The sequence below is a fragment of the Manacus vitellinus genome, unplaced genomic scaffold, assembly GCF_001715985.3.
Source record: "Manacus vitellinus isolate BGI_N305 unplaced genomic scaffold, ASM171598v3 scaffold_2_pilon, whole genome shotgun sequence".
Taxonomy (NCBI): Eukaryota; Metazoa; Chordata; class Aves; order Passeriformes; family Pipridae; genus Manacus; species Manacus vitellinus.
In genome coordinates, this window is record NW_021940208.1 from 6,831,305 (window position 1) to 6,847,299 (window position 15,995).

General features: G+C 37.2%; 1 protein-coding gene and 1 non-coding gene across 9 annotated transcripts in view; both read left to right on the forward strand.

The window, feature by feature from the left end:
- The window catches only part of CEP295 (centrosomal protein 295), a 42,282-nt gene that overhangs the window by 14,622 nt on the left and 11,665 nt on the right, over positions 1–15,995 (forward strand). For 6 of the 8 annotated variants that reach the window (XM_029960953.1, XM_029960951.1, XM_029960948.1 and 3 more), the window contains 10 exons: positions 559–783; positions 1,989–2,113; positions 3,547–3,759; positions 4,854–4,951; positions 5,073–6,159; positions 7,109–7,280; positions 7,410–7,562; positions 9,335–9,556; positions 13,935–14,041; positions 15,571–15,685. In XM_029960953.1, coding sequence (XP_029816813.1) covers positions 559–783; positions 1,989–2,113; positions 3,547–3,759; positions 4,854–4,951; positions 5,073–6,159; positions 7,109–7,280; positions 7,410–7,562; positions 9,335–9,556; positions 13,935–14,041; positions 15,571–15,685 — 2,517 coding nt within the window. The remainder of the gene's footprint in view (positions 1–558; positions 784–1,988; positions 2,114–3,546; positions 3,760–4,853; positions 4,952–5,072; positions 6,160–7,108; positions 7,281–7,409; positions 7,563–9,334; positions 9,557–13,934; positions 14,042–15,570; positions 15,686–15,995) is intronic. The other 2 variants (XM_029960949.1, XM_029960952.1) reach the window with 2 other exon arrangements.
- LOC112841045 lies at positions 15,235–15,318 on the forward strand. Its single transcript, XR_003212689.1, has one exon. It is a non-coding gene; the product is annotated as a small nucleolar RNA U2-19 (small nucleolar RNA).

Below are 15,995 nucleotides of genomic sequence, written 5' to 3' on the forward strand. Positions count from 1 at the left end.
TGAAATATTTCAGAGTTTAAGCTTGACTTTGTATGAAAGTCTACTTATTGTATGTCCTTTATGTTCAGGTTTGTGATTGAGTTGCTCCATATTGTGAGTAGGCTGCAAGAGATGCATGTGTGTGTACTGTTTGCTTGTGGCATGTGCAGAGTAATGTGATGTGAACAAGAAGTGTGTTACTGAACTTTGCTGCTTGGCCAAGCGTTTTTGCCATGTCCCTTTGTTGGCACAGTCTGGTTTATGGTTTATGGTCTGTGGTGCATTGTGTTGCCAGTGCTACTACAAAGGAGAAGGCAGGAACATGCAGGCAGGTGGGGAGATACTACTGTTTGTTTCTGCAATAGTCTGACTGTGAAACACTGCAACTGGGTTAGCCTTTCTTTTTATAGCTTGCAAAGACAAATTACTGCTTCCCTCTTGCAGGTAAGAGAAAACATTGTTAAGCTTTTAAAAATATACCTGAACTATTTGTCCCACTGAGTAAGCAATAGAAAAAAGTTTGGTTTTATATGAAAATATTCATGGCCTAAAACTCTTAATAGTATATTTTCTTTATAGATCAAGAAGAGGCAAAAACTTGCCAACCTCGGTCAAAACGTGCTTTAAAGAAATTGCTGAAGAAGATTAGAAGCCAAAAAGAAGAGTGGACATCAAAATGTGAGAAAGAGAGTCAAAGTGAATTTGAGACTATTGAATCAGGCACAATTGCTAGCGAAGAGAGACCATTATGTGATTTAGAACTTGACAGTGAGCAACAGAAAAGCACAGTATGTAAAGCCAAAGGTACGTAGTACATACTTAAGGGGGGACTATGACAAAACTGTTTAATGAACTGTCAGTGTTAGTGTTTTGGCATGTTGACTGAAAGTACAGTTTTCTTATCTGTGCCCACAAAGCATTGTGGATTTGTTGAAACCACAAATAGGAGAGGTTTTGGGTTTTGGTCTTATGTCCAACTTGCCCTTTTAAGACCTTGTGGAGAACAAATGTCCAAAATACCTTTCTGTCTTTTAAGTCTCACCCAAATTGTTGTCACACTTGGTGTTGCCCTGCTTTAATAGGTACTTGCCTCCAGGAATAGGATTCTAAGTGCAAAACTGGGCATTGAAGTTCTATACCTGTTGAACTAAAAAAGCCAGATTCTTTGGAGAGAGTCACAGCTAGAAATGCACAAGATAAGCATGAGCTGATGTGTGGGGGTTTTTTTTGCTTCTAGGCACCATTCTGAAATGGCTTTTTGTAAAATTGGAATTTATAGCAATTAGGCATTCCAATTTGTTTGGCAGCCAAATCATCTTGGAGTTACTTCCCATTTTTATCCTTTGTGCTCTTCTGGTTAGGCTAGTGCAGAGGTTGGTGATCTTGTATGCCATGTGGGATTTCTGAAGTGATCAAGTTGTGACAAGTTTTTTTTGTCTTTTTGCTCTTGTAGGGTGCTTGTTTTGTAAAACACTCTAGAGAAATTTAGTTCAATCATGTACATGGATATGCCAGCATAACACCTGGGGATTGGAGGGTGCAACATGAGTGAAAACATGCCTTGGGGGAAAGTGTGCTGCTATTTGAAGCAAATAATACAGGATTAAGACTTGCTTTTTGTGTGATAGCCAAATGTTAGATAATTTACCCTGAGAGTGCCAGTTTTAGACCCTCTCTGTTCTAAGAGGTTAATGTGTGGCTTTGATTCTTCAGGATGATCTTGCTACCTGGGCTCCCAAGTAATCTGTTAGAAGTCATCTTCAGTCCCACTGTAGATGGGCCATTACTGTATATTCAAGAAAGACACGTGATAAAGGGCCATTAAAGACTTAAATAATAAAATAACCTGATTTTCTAACTTATGGAGACAGGCAGAGTAGTGGGATGGAGGTATTTTTAAGAGCAGCTTAAGCATTTTGTTTAGAGATATTGGGTAACTGTGAAGCAAAATGTAAAGAAGATCCAAGGCTCTTTCTGACTGCCATTACAGTTAAATAACCTGTATTTAGACTCTGTGTTGGAAAATATAGTTGCAGATGAAAATTTGGTTCCAACCCATCCTCAAGAACAAGCAGCTAAAATCAGAATGGAAGAGGCAGCTAAAATTAGAATGGAAGAGGAGAGACAGAAGTGGGTAAGTGTGTCTATACCTATTACTATCTCAGCTATAGTGTAAAAAACCATGATTTACAGAAGACTTTCAAATGCTTCAGGTTATACAGCAGTGATAGGTGCTTTTAACAGTTAAAATTTTACTGTAACTTTTGCTATACTTTTTAAAAATTACGAAGCTGTAGCTGTAATTTAGAATAGAGTGGAAAACCCCAGTTTCTTAAAATCTAGCAAGTCCTATAGGCAAGATATGTAACCTTGTGGTTAAATGAGAATCCCAATTGTACATTAATACCTTTGCTTTATAAAGGGAGGATATAGTCAACAATACACAACTGAAAACTTTACTAACTCTGTGTAATACTGCAGGAAAGTCTAAGGGATTGTGTTTATACTAGCAGGAAAAACATACAAACCTTGAGTCATTATTTTAAAAATTAACTAGGAGACAAATGCAGAAAGCTTTTTGTGTCTCTGGAAACGATACATTTATTATATTTAGAAAATAATAACTTCGGGTACTATTTCATTATATGTATCATATTTTCATTTTTGTTGTACCCCTAGAGACCTACCAACCACTATATGGTGGTTTATCAATTAAAAGTTGAAATTTAGGTCTTAGTGCAGAGTTAAATTGTAGAGTTTTAAGTTCAGAAGTAAAGGAAATGAAAATTTGACAAAATAGTAATATTTTGGAAAAAAAAAACCAACCGCAAATCCTCTATGAAACTGTGGCTACTTTCTTTAACATTCGTTTGCTCCCCCTTTGTACCTGATCAGGTGTCTTACTGTGTCCACATTAACTGTTCTCAGGTCCAGCTTTTCCCCGCATTCCTCTTCCTGATGTCCCTCTTCAGACTGGCTCATTAAAGGCTGTTGTCCGTTTCATCTTTGCCAGTGCTTTGAAATTTTTCTTTGCTTCCACTCTAAAAGCATATATGCTGTTGCTCTGCATGGATCTAAGTGAATTGTAGCCGATAGGTACATGGAAAGAGAATAAATAATATTCAAAATAAACAAACTACTTCAGAGGTTTATGGAGTGCTCTCAAAGCTATTTCAGAAGTTTTGTAAGGCTTGAATTAACACACTTAAACGTGATGAAAAGCTCTGTACAATGCAAAATAGATTTCTGAAGTCAATTTAAGAAAAGGACCTCTTTTGTAGTCTCTGGAAAATCATAATGTATCTTGAATGGTTAGATTCTGATTTTATCTATTCTGTTAATTTGAGGATTCAGGGACTGTTAAAAATATTGAGCCAGTAAAATAAAATCATTCTTGTAAACTTTGGAACTACTTTTAAAGGCCTCTTGCAATTTGGAATTGCCTTTCACAAGCAGTAGAATTTCTGTTGTAATTTGGAACAAAGTTGTGCGTGATGATGTGTATGAGGGGTCTGATTTCTTTGTCATTCTGTTCTAGAGATTCACCCTCGTTTTTCTTTTCAATAGCATGAGAAAATAGAGCAACAGAAACAGGAGCAGCTGGCCTTGCTTAAACAAATCGAAGAAGAGAAAGCACGCCTGGAGGCTGATTTTCTGAAGATCCAAATGCAATCCTGCATGGAGGAGACTAGGAAAAAAAAAGAAGAGGAAGAGCAAGGTCAGCTGATACAAAGCCACAGTCTTCCTTCTACAGATCAGCAAAACCAAGTGGAACATAAGGTGAAGAGTTGTAGAAAATTGTTTGTAGGTTTTTAGTTATTATTATAATAAAAATCAAGAACACTATTTGCCAATTTTAAATTATGTCAACTAAGAGAGTTTTTATTTCTTAGACTGTAACAGAAATTTGTACATATTAAAGCTTCTTTTTCTAACCTAGAGGCTTGTATTTCACATGGTATCACTGGATCTGAGGGAGTGGCATGAATCTGTGTCAGGGGAGGTTTAGGTTATATAGTATGAAAAATGTTCTTAACCCAGAGGGTGGTTGGGCACTGGAACAGGCTCCCCAGACAAGTGGTCAGAGCACCAAGCCTGACAGAGTTAAGAAGCGTTTGGACAATGCTCTCAGGCACATGGTGTGACTCTTGGGCTATCTATCCTGTGCAGAGCCAGAAGTTGGACTTTGCTGACCTTGTGGGTCCCTTGCACTCAGGATATTCTATGATTCTGTGACTTTGACTACTGTATTACCTATGCATAGTCCCAGGGGCAGCCTATGTGTTTAAAATACCTATTAGTACAATATAAATAGAGTCACATAATAATTATGCATGTAGTCATAATCTTTTTCAAGAAGGAAAAAAGAAATCATAATGAAAGAAAAGGACTAAAAAAATCTATCTGTATGTTTTTGTCTGTCTAAATCTCAAGCAGATACTTACAGGAGAGGAATTTATGGGGGATGTTGAAGGAAGGTAATTTTTTTAATAGAAAAGCTTGAATCATTTGCACAACCTGTACTCCTCTGAGAACCTGATTGCCTTGGCAGTGCAGCTCTATTGGATTGTTGCTCCCTGAGTTTGCTGGATACATTTATCTCTGAGCTAAGTTGCTGCGAGCACCTTGGCTTTGATGGTGTATGCTCAACTTGCCAAGAGAGACTGTAACTGTAGGCCATCTGTTCCAGGAACTCCTTTAGTTTCATTGCCTCAGGCTGAAATCTCACTGATTTCAAGTGGTGATACAGAGTGGCTTCTGTAAACTTAAGAGAAAGAACATACAGCTTAAGGTTGTTCCTGTAATAGACTTCTGTGAGTTAGTTGTGTATGTGCAAAATTAAATTAAAATTATAATTACTTTATTTTGATTAGACTGGAAATACCACTGTATCAGAAATTAGGAGTCCTAGAGAAGACAGCCATTTACAGATGGTTCGTGACTTTCAACAACGTCTCCTACAGCAAAATAGGTAAATAAATGCCATTATGAAATGTAAACCTGTTTCAAAGTAATTTGAATTTCTTTAATTATTGAAATTGATGTTTCTTTTTACATCACTCTGAAAAGATTCATGTTGTCTTTCTATTGAGGCTGCACAAACGGACTATTGAAGCAGCTAGAAAGCAGCTACAGGAGTATCAGAATACACTGAAGCACAGGTACTCGTTTCCTTCTGCAACACCTTCGAGCTCAGTGGAAACAAAATCAATTAATTTAAAGCCTGTCTCAGAACCACTCCTACAGAGGCAAAGAGTGCCGCCAGCGCAGTACCAGGCATTGGAACAAGTTAATGCCCAAGAATATGCGCGATCATTACCAGCACTTTCAGGAACATTGCATGTGTTGGAAAAACCATCTTCACGGAAACAAGAAGAGCAAACACATAATATTTGTCCTGGCAAACCTGTGCAGTTTCCAGAAGCATCAAAACTGAAGCACAGAGAGTTTCACTTGCCGTGTTACTGTCCTTCACAGGAACAAGGGGGAATGTTCAAAACCTCCAGTAATCACATCACAGAACCATCTCAGTTCCAGTTGCCTCCAGGGTCAGTCACAAAAGATGTCAGTGCAATCAGAACACAACTAGAAGCACACCGACAACAACATGTTAGATTTTTGTTGCCTGCAGAAGGTTCCTTGGAGTCTCCAGAAACAGTACACTTAAAAGAGTCTTCTCAGAAGATACCTTATCATCAAACAGAGATAGAAGCTGGAGAAGAGCCTCCTCTTAAGATACCCCTCATACCAGCAACAAAGGGATCTTGTATAGTTCAGACAGCCTCAGTTGATTCTTTGGCCTGTCAGCAGGGATCTGTAGAGAGCACCAGCAAAACAAGCCCTGAACAACCCTTCAGTCTTTCTCAACCTGTGACTTTAGCACATGAAGAATCTAAAGCCCAAAGTGTTGAGGAATTGTTGATATCAAAATCGGGAGATGCATCTTTGTTAAATTACTCTAGTATACTGAATTTAAGGGACAGAGTGTTGGCCTCATCAGAAAGCATCCAAGCTCAGCAAAAGTATTTGAAAGACTTGCAAGAGAAGCTAGATGCACAAAGAGAAGCTCTTCTTTCTAGACAGAAAATGCAAGAACAAGTACTTTTACAGAAGCAAGATAAATTGAAGGAACAGATGCAGAGACAGCAAGAGGCTTTGAAAGAATTTTTGAACAAGCAGGTAAACTTTATAAATGCTTTGCATGGGGAATCATCCAGTAGGTGATCAAGCTTAGGAGTGAATGCTAGCAATTAGCAAAGTATCCCATGGAGTCTTGATAGTTTTAGGTGATTTACCATAATCAAAATTTTAATTAGGACTTGTGATTTTTAATCAGTAGTTCTTCTCTGTAAGCCCCAAGAGCACAGTTTTGTTCAGTCTGACAAATACTAAGAATGCCTGTGCTTGGTCTCTGAACATAATGCCTGTTGAAATTGTTAGATTGTCCGAAATATCTGCAGGTACAGTCTTCATCTCTATAAATGCAGCTCTGTGTGAAAAGCAGCTCTTGTATTAAAAATACTTAAGCAATACCTGAAAGGATATCATAAGCATCTTGAATAAATTATTTTTAAAGCTCGTCTTTGTGTGTACTCGCTAGGAAATTGGTTTGGCAGCTGCAGTCTTGACTTTGCTTTTTCTCAGTAACTGAAGAAAAATCGAAGTTTATTTTTGAGCTTCTAGAAAGCCTCCTTTTACCTCCCCCTGTGTTGTTTTTTTTTAAGCAGAAGGTATTTTAGGAAAATAATTGTTCCCTGTACTTCCTGTCTTTTGATTTTTCAGTCTCCAGGCAGCTAAAATTCATGAATTTAGGAGCTGAAAAACTAAAAGCAGACTTTTCAGAAATTGTTCCTATTAAAAATGCTGGGTATTCTGATCTAACCTAACAAAGGTCTTGAAAATGTAAATAATTGGGCTTTAGCACATTAGGTTTGTAGAGCTAAGTAAAATACCTATACATCCAAATGTTTCTGTGAGCTAAGCAAATCTGTCTGGTATCTTGCATACTTGAACTACTTTCTCAACATGTTCAATATTATTCTGCATGGAATACACACACAAGAAAATTCTTGTTTGATAAATGAATATAAATATAATCTTACATACATTTGCCTCCTGCCCTTCTAAGGTGAGACATATATGCTCAAATGAAGAAATCACAGAGGCACAAAAACCTGACTGGATTAATAGAACTGACTTTTTCAAAGTCTCAGAAAACTACCAGCAAGAAAACTGCAGCAGGAGTAAATTTCATGGAAGTGAAATGATTTCGCAGTGCATTGGTCCAGTTGAGCAAACTGGTAAGGCTGTATGTTATATTCTATTACAATTTTTATCACTTTACAGCTCAGATGGAGTTTTCTTCAATTTCCCCGAGTTAATTTTATATCTCTCTATCTAATTGCAACATACAAAACTTTGTTTTACAGAACAATCTGAGAAAATTCTCTGTAGAGAACAGAAATGGAGATCTTCCAAACCACCTGTGACAAGAGTCAAGTTAGGGCTTGGTTTGGAACAACATGAACTTAGTATTATACCAGAGATAGACACACCGAAGAGTTGCAACCTTTCTTTTGCAGGTAATATATAAAATATGTAATAATCTACAAGAAGTAGATTGGAGGAATTTAATCTTTCCTGAAGAATCTGTGAGATGATTGATTATGAAATAATAGCTGAAGTTGGTGGATAGCGTTTAAAGGTTTAGCTTTTGAGCATACCAAGAAAGTGACTGTGAAGTTTTTCAAATAAGGAGTTTAGTATCAAGTTTCTACAGAAATTTTTAGACCATCTTTTTTGGTTTTTTTGTTGTTGTTGTTGTTTTGGGACTTTTTTTTGGTTAGTTGGTTGGTTGTTTTGGGGGTTTTTTGTGTGTGCGTGTGTTTGGGGTTTTTTTTATTACAAAACACTATAAAAAATTTGGAGAGCAACTACACAAGCAATTATCATTTTATAAATATATTTGTTACAGTCTGTATGCAGTCTTTGTAATTCTTCATAAGGAACATAAATTAACAAACTGATGTTTTCTAAATGTAAACATTTATTTCTTGTTGGACCATTTTGGTATCTTTATTAGACAGCAAGTTTTGTTGGTGAAGGTTTTGATTGAAGAATATATTTATTTTCTTAAAAGCTCTTGGTTTAGTAACTTATACTTAGCAGTATAATCCCATTATTGCAATCCACAGGTGATGAATTCCTATATTATCAAACCATTAGTCATGATAGGTAGTAAAAAGTTGGGATTTTTATTGGATTGGGTGGCCAGAAAAGGGCTGTTGTGTGGTCCGGGCTGGGGAGAAAAGAAATCTTTAAACCAGAGCAGAGAAGTTGTAATACCTCTAGATTTGGAGAAATTACTGAAAGTTTTGGTGGATTTGCTGTGTGGAAAAATTTGTTTGAANTAGACCATCTTTTTTGTGGTTTTTTTTTGTTTGTTTGTTTGTTTTTGGTTTTTTGGTTTTGGTCTTTTTGTTGTTGTTGTTGTTGTTGTTGTTGTTTTGGGGGTTTTTTTGGTTAATTGGTTGGTTGTTTTTGGGGTTTTTTTGTGTGTGTGTGTGTGTTTGGGTTTTTTTTTATTACAAAACACTATAAAAAATTTGGAAAGCAACTACACAAGTAATTATCATTTTATAAATATATTTGTTACAGTCTGTATGCAGTCTTTGTAATTCTTCATAAGGAACATTAATTAACGAACTGATGTTTTCTAAATGTAAACATTTATTTCTTGTTGGACCAATTTGGTATCTTGATTAGACAGCAAGTTTTGTTGGTGAAGGTTTTGATTGAAGAATATATTTATTTTCTTAAAAGCTCTTGGTTTAGTAACTTACACTTAGCAGTATAATCCCATTATCACAATCCACAGGTGATGAATTCCTGTATTATCAAACCAGTAGTCATGATAGGTAGTAAAAAGTTGGGATTTTTATTGGATTGGGTGACCAGAAAAGGGCTGTTATGTGGTCCGGGCTGGGGAGAAAAGAAATCTTTAAACCAGAGCAGAGAAGTTCTAATACCTCTAGATTTGGAGAAATTACTGAAAGTTTTGATGGATTTGCTGTGTGGAAAAATTTGTTTGAATTTTTTTGGAAGAAATAATTTGGAAGAGCTAGAAATTATTTTTTGATAAGTGTATGACCTGTATAATCTTTCAGCCTGTATAATTCTTAGACTGTGATGCAGAAGTGTTTACTGACCTGATGGGGCTAATTTAGTTAAAATGGAGACCGTACAAATTCAGCTGGTTGTTTCTGTAGCGTAGAATGTGCATCTTAATGTTCCTCATTAAGTGCAAAACACTTCCTTTCTATACCTAAACTGATTACAAATATTTTAAATCCAGATAAAGCAGATTATGCTGGTGGAGAACCTTCCCCTGTTTCAACCATTGGGGAATTTGCTCATATGAAGTGCTACAGTCCCACTTTTTGTGAGGGCAGGTTACCCTTGAGCATAACAAACTATGAGGAACAAACCTCTAATGGAAGTTCAAGGCAAACTAAACCATCAGGGAGATTATTACAAGATTTGCTGATGATGGCAGCTGAAACTTCATATGATTCAGGTGAGAAAATCCTCTTCCTTCAAGGGATTACATGAATTCCTTTCAGCAGTGCTGATTTTATTGCTGTTTATTTGTAGAATATGACCTGACTTAAAGGACATGCAGTGCTATTTAAATGCTGTTGAATTTTAAGTGTAAAAAAGGATGTTTCAATAAGCACATCTCAGAACGAATGAGTTTTTTATCTTTTTTTACTATTTACTTTTTACCATTCTAGTAACAAGTCTGCACTGCAGTACTGTTCATTGCTAGTCAACAGTTTCTTATCCAAGGCATGTGCTTTTTATCTTCAACTCGTAGAATTGTCTGTAAAGGTTAGCAGGTGGGAGCAGACCATACAGACCACTGGTGTTCCTGATTCAGTACCCAGTGATTCCCTGTATTGACAAAAAGGAAATTAAAGCTTAAAAAGAACTCTGGAGTGCTAACGTGATGATGTAGATGTCCACTAAAAGATTAGTGCATATAAGAAATTACTTAAAAATACAGTTGAGACAAAAAATAGAAGACTGAGGTCATCATCAAGCTCAAAATACAACTTTGAAAAAATAATCTATTAGGTGTGGCAGACATGAAAATTGAGAATTGTAGAATATCTCAAGTTCAGAGGGACCCATAAGGATCATTGAGTCCAATTCCCTGCTCCTCACAGGATTACCTAAAACTAAACCATGTGATTAAGAGTATTGTCCCACTGCTCCTTGAACTCTGTTGGGCTTCGTGCTGGGATCAGTTCCCTGGGGAACCTGTGCTAGTGACTGGCTACCCTCTGAATGAAAAACCTTTTCCTAGTGTCCAGTCTGAATGCCCTGATGCAGCTTCATTCCATTTCCTCGTGTCCTGTTGCCCTGCTTAGTGAGAGGTAATTATTTTATATATGCAACTCTTGTTTTATTAGGAAGTTCTGTCTACCAGCTTACAATGCATTAGTGTTGACTGTCAGCTTGTGAAAGTAGCACAGTGCTGGAGTTGAGCCAGACACTTGGAATTTTCAAGGGTCTGATCTACCTGAATTCCAGACAAATCAATTCTGCCTTGGCTTTTCTGGTAGTCACTATACACTTTTTACATGTTCCACTGAGTATGTCAAAAGGAAAAATACTGCAATAATGTGAGGATTACTTCAACTCTGTTCTTGTCCATTTGTTCATTAAGAGCTCTTATTGGACATCACACCTTTGAGGATAGGCTGTGTCCAACTGTGACAAAGTCTGATTCCATGAAATAAAACAGTTTGTTCAGTTATCAAGAAAGCTTTTGTTAAAGTGGTTTGGGAATGTTCAAAATAATTTTGTTACGGGGATGTTTAAACCTACTAAACATGTTATGGGTAACTTGATTGGCTTTATAAAGGGACAAAGATGGCTAGTCTTAGGTAAACAAAGAAAACAGGCTACTGAGTTTGTCAAGAGATTGGACTAACAAGTAGATGTCAAGGGTTTTATTTCCTACTGTTTTTTCCCTGTCTATACAAATCTAGCTTGTCTCTCCAGCCTTATAACTCAAAGGCTCCAGTACTTTCAATTGCAATGCTTCTTCAAATGCAACTTGCTTCTCTTCAAGTTTACTGCATATTGAAATGCAGTTTATTGTCACTATAATTGAAAAATTCTATGCCCGACTTGCTGGGAACTGTTAGACAAAATTTGTAAAACCCTGACTAAAGGAATTTGAAACTGAGTACAAGGTGACAGTGTTGCATGGTCCAGGACAGTTTTCAGTATCCATTTAAAATGAATTAATACATTACTAGAGCTGCAGAGGAGTTTTCAGAAACTTGGCAGCATTTATATGCACAGTGTTACAAGCAGTACAGCTGTGTAGTACATATCTGGTTTTGCTAGAAATTTCACCACTGCCCCTAATCTTTAACTGTTCATTTAGTTTGTGTTGAGACATCATTTCCAATTCCATCCAAGCTCATTTTCTTTCAGCTGCTTTTTTTGTTTCTCTGAATAGTCCTTTTGAAGTATATCTATATTTAAACTTAAATTATTACTGAAGAATTTTGTCCTTTAACAATATTTGAAGAAAAGGCTTGTATTTTTCTGAGTAAGTTGTAGAAGCATTGCTAGAGCCACTGTTTTTGAATTAATATAAAATATCTTGGTGTAGTGTCTTTTTACGTTAGAGAGTATTGTATGACCAGTGCAATAGTTTATGTAAGAGGATTAGGAAACTTTATTTGAATGTCTATATTTAAAGAGAAAAACCCCAAAGCTTTCTGTAATTTTGTGTAAGAGGATTGTTCTCTTGAGCAGTTCAACAACCAAACTGCCAGTAATATCTTTATAATTTGTAGGCTGTGAGGCTCCCTGTGACACTTTCAATAACTGTTGTGGTATTTCAGCAAGAAAATCTACAGTCCCTTGTGCTTTAAATATAAAGTTTCTGAAGGAAGAATTTAAGGTGCATTTTAGGTTGTTGTTTATGATAGTAACTTTGATTATTTTTTATTTGTTTTTTTGAACATTTTTTTGCTACTTGATTCTAACCAGGACGTGTTTGCAGTTTTCCCATGTTTTCAAGGTGTAATTGTGTCTCTAAAAGTGAGAGAAAATGAGTGCTTTGTGTGTGTGATCTTTGACCTTATTCTTTGAAGTTGTATTCTTGGTGGTTTCTACCTTTGACCACATAATGTAAGGCTCTACAACTTAGGAGTTGCGCTGCTTTCATGATTACAGAACCAATAGATGTGCACAAATCCTATCACTGCTCACATGTTTTTTCAAAGTAAACATTGAAGATAAAAAGGTAAACTTGGTAAATCTTCTTGGATGCTTTATCAGCACAGGTGACTTTTCTTTGATATGAGATTGTCCTTGAGTAACAGGCATTTTTTAAAGAAACTTTTATAATTAGCTGTATTTCTGTCTTCCAGGAAGAAAGATAACTTCAACCCTCCAAAATTTAGATGAGATATATTTGAATTGTAAAATGTCTTAAGGACTTTACTGTGAGGATGGTGAGACATTAGAACAGGTTTTCCAGAAGAATTGTGGATGCCCCGTCCCTGGAAGTGTTCAAGACCAGGTTGGATGGGGCTTTGAGCAGCCTGGTCTAGTGGGAGGTGTCCCTGCTCATGGCAGGGGGATTTGAAACTAGATGCTCTTCGAGGTCCCTTCCAGCCCCTTAGCATTCTGTGATTCTGTACTTCTGTGGTTAGGGAAGGATGAATCCCTGTGCTCAGTACTGAGTGGTTACAAGTGCTCCACAAAATAATCAGCTGGTTGCAGCCAGAGAGGGCAGGTAACTGATAAAGTGATGTTGTCATAAGTGACACCAGTGAGACTAAGATCCAAACTGCTCTCTTGTACTATGCCCCTAATGCATGATTAAATGAGTTTTGGGAACTTCGGACATTTGATATTCTTTCCAATCCAGTTTGGTTAGAACTGGCTAATAGAATCCAAATTGTAATTGGGAACTACAGAGTAACCCAGCAGATGAAATGGACAGTTTGATGGCATAAGCCTAATTTCCTTAGTAAGTGAGCCTGAAACTAGTAACTAGATTTGGTACATACATCTCTTTCACAGTTCTCCTTCATTGCATATCAATATGCTGGTCTCTCATTATTCATCCTTAGTGGTTCCCGTGAGTGGTGTTCCAGATGTGATTATCTTCATGTCTCTGTCACTAGCAGCCCTCTTAGAGTTGGGAGAAAACACTTCAGTTTCATTTCAGTTTCACACTTAGCACTTCTTTCTTGAAAATTATTTCTGGAAATAAGAATACGTATTTTAGAGTTGTTTGTGACAATTCATCTACAATCATAGAGTTATCAGACTTTAAAGGTGCTTGTCAGCACTGAATGCAGAAATTGCATTTTTGGGGTGCTGCTGTGGTGCTTTTTTGCACATACTCATATTACTTATTTTTATGTGTAAGAGTATTATGGCAAAGGTGATTCAGTTCCGTGGTAATAGTCATGCTGTACTTCAGTAATTCAGTGTTTCTGATTTCACTGATCTACTTGGAATGTCTGCTTTTCTTTGTAATCACTGTAATAGTATATTGTAAAAGATTTCCCCCACCCTAATGAAATGATTGCAGTAACAGTAGCAAAGCCACGTTTCATTCTCCAAAGCCAGAGCATAAATTTTGAGCTCTTCTTGCCTGCTCTTCAGAGAGCAGTCCAAGTAGTTAGAAATTTTAGGAAGGCTCGTCAAGGAGAACTACAGATTTCTGCTGAAATTGGTGGTACAGTGGAGCAAAAAATGTGTTGTAGGTGAGAAGAAAGTGGTTAATGATGGCCCAAAGGGTGAGACAAGCAGCAGTGGAGTGTTACTGCCCTCTGGTGTGCCACAAAACATTGCTCACTATGAACTCAAAAGCTCTTTTTGTTCCTTATTGCTTCTGTTATGTTTGTGTTCAGCCCAGTCCCAGGATTCTCAAGTGTCTCAAGATTCACCAGTGCTTGCTGCTGAAGTTGGAGAGGGAGTTAAAACATATTCTGGACCATCATTCACACTTGATAATACGGTTGGTCATATCAATGTAATCATATAACATAACCCACTCTTTATTTTGTGATGTAATCTTTCTTTCTCGTATTGGGGGGATAAGATTAGGTGCAGTGTTCTAGGTGCAGCAGCATAACAAACACCAAGTAAAGAAGGGTAACTACTGGGATGGATCTGCTGGCTCTGTTCCTGCTCATACAGCACAAGATGCTGTCTGTTGCCCCTCTGCTGTCGGCACACCGTGGGCTTACGCTCAGCTTGCTGTCTGATGAGGCTCCTGGGCCCTTTTTCACAAGGCTGCTCCTTAGATAGACCCCAACTGGGACTGGTGCATGAGCTTCTTCCTTCCAGGTGCTGGACTTTGCATTTGCCCTTGCTGAGTTTCACACTATTCCTGTAGGTCCAGCCTCACGAGGTGGTTCTAGATGCCAACCCTGCTGTTCAGTGTATGACTTGGTCCTCCCACCTTAGCATATCTGGAGACCTGATTAAAGTATGGTGTCATCTCCTGTGGGTCACTGCCAAGGGTGTTACAGGGGACAGGTCCTTGGACAGAACCTTATGTACTCCACTTGTTCCCCACCTCCACGTAGAGTGTAACCCTTTAATCGCTGACCTCCGAGCCTGATTATCCATCCAGTTGTTATTGTCCATTCAGGTTGCCACATCCAAACTGGGACCAAAGAATATTGTGAGTGTTAAAAGCCTTGTCAAAATCAACACCAATCTCCTTCTGCTTCCTCACCCAAAGATCCTGTCATTTTGTCAGGAAATAAAAACAGTATTTAAAAAATGTTATGTGTTACATGTGTATATAGAAGTACATTAAAATGTAGATGTTTTAAATGTAATATATTTTGTATAAGGTAGTATATAATGAAAAATGTAGGAAAAGGGTTTCTTAGATTTTTTTTATTTTTTAGTGCACATTTGAAGTCAGAATTTCAGAAGAACTGTTCATATCTAATTCTTCAAAATTTTTAAATACAAGAACTCTCATTCTCTGCTTTGTGACTTTGTAGAACTTGCCTTAAAATTAAGGAAGATGATGTTTTAGGGTATTTTGCATATTTTTGGTGTAATTTCATAGAATTAAATTTTAAGTCAGTAACTTGTATGCAAAAGACTCAGTGTTGCAAGTACTTGTAAAATTCCTGATTTTTTGATGTTTTGCTTATATGTTCCTCTGAGATCTACAATTCTACTGAAGTGGGTCTGTGATGAGAAATAGCCAAATCTGATCACCAGAAGATAAAACAATCTTCCAGGTGTCGTGATTTGTATGCTGTCCTGAGAGGCTTTATAACTGTGTGTGTGTGTGGGTGGGTGGGTGTGTGTGTGTTGAGGGGAGGGGGCTGTTGGGAGTGATGTGTCTGGGACATGGGGTGTGAATGTGTTGTACTGAGCAAGGATGAATCTTTATTTGCCTGACTGTGCAAAACATGAAGGCTTCTACACTTGAACTGAGCTCAGAATAAAATGTGTGGGTTTAAAGCTTTAATTCTGGACATCTGAGTACTTCGTAATAGGTGTGCTATGTCATCCTAGGAACTACTAGTTTCAGAGGCTTTCATACAAGGAATACCCTGTGATTTAACTTCAACAATTTCCACTGGGAGCTTTTCAACTAGTGAAATGTTGGATGCAAGCCCTGTTGGCCCTGGTAAGTGTCTGGGGTTTGTTGTTGTTCTTGTAAAAGGAAAATTGTGTTTTCTATTTATTTTATGGCAGAATGGGTCTAACTCACTGCACGTTCTTCTGAAATAGGCTAGTGTCAAACTTCATTTAAGGTTTATTAATGCATCCTACAGAGTTGAGCATAACCAGAATGTTTTGTTAAGTGCTTACGTTTTTTTACTTTTATTATAATTTAATATGATAATACATCTGCTTTAGCAAAGGATATTTTGAGTTTTATTAAGCAACTGTAATGCTAACAGTTTTCTAGTGGCAATTTTTATTTTCAAATGATC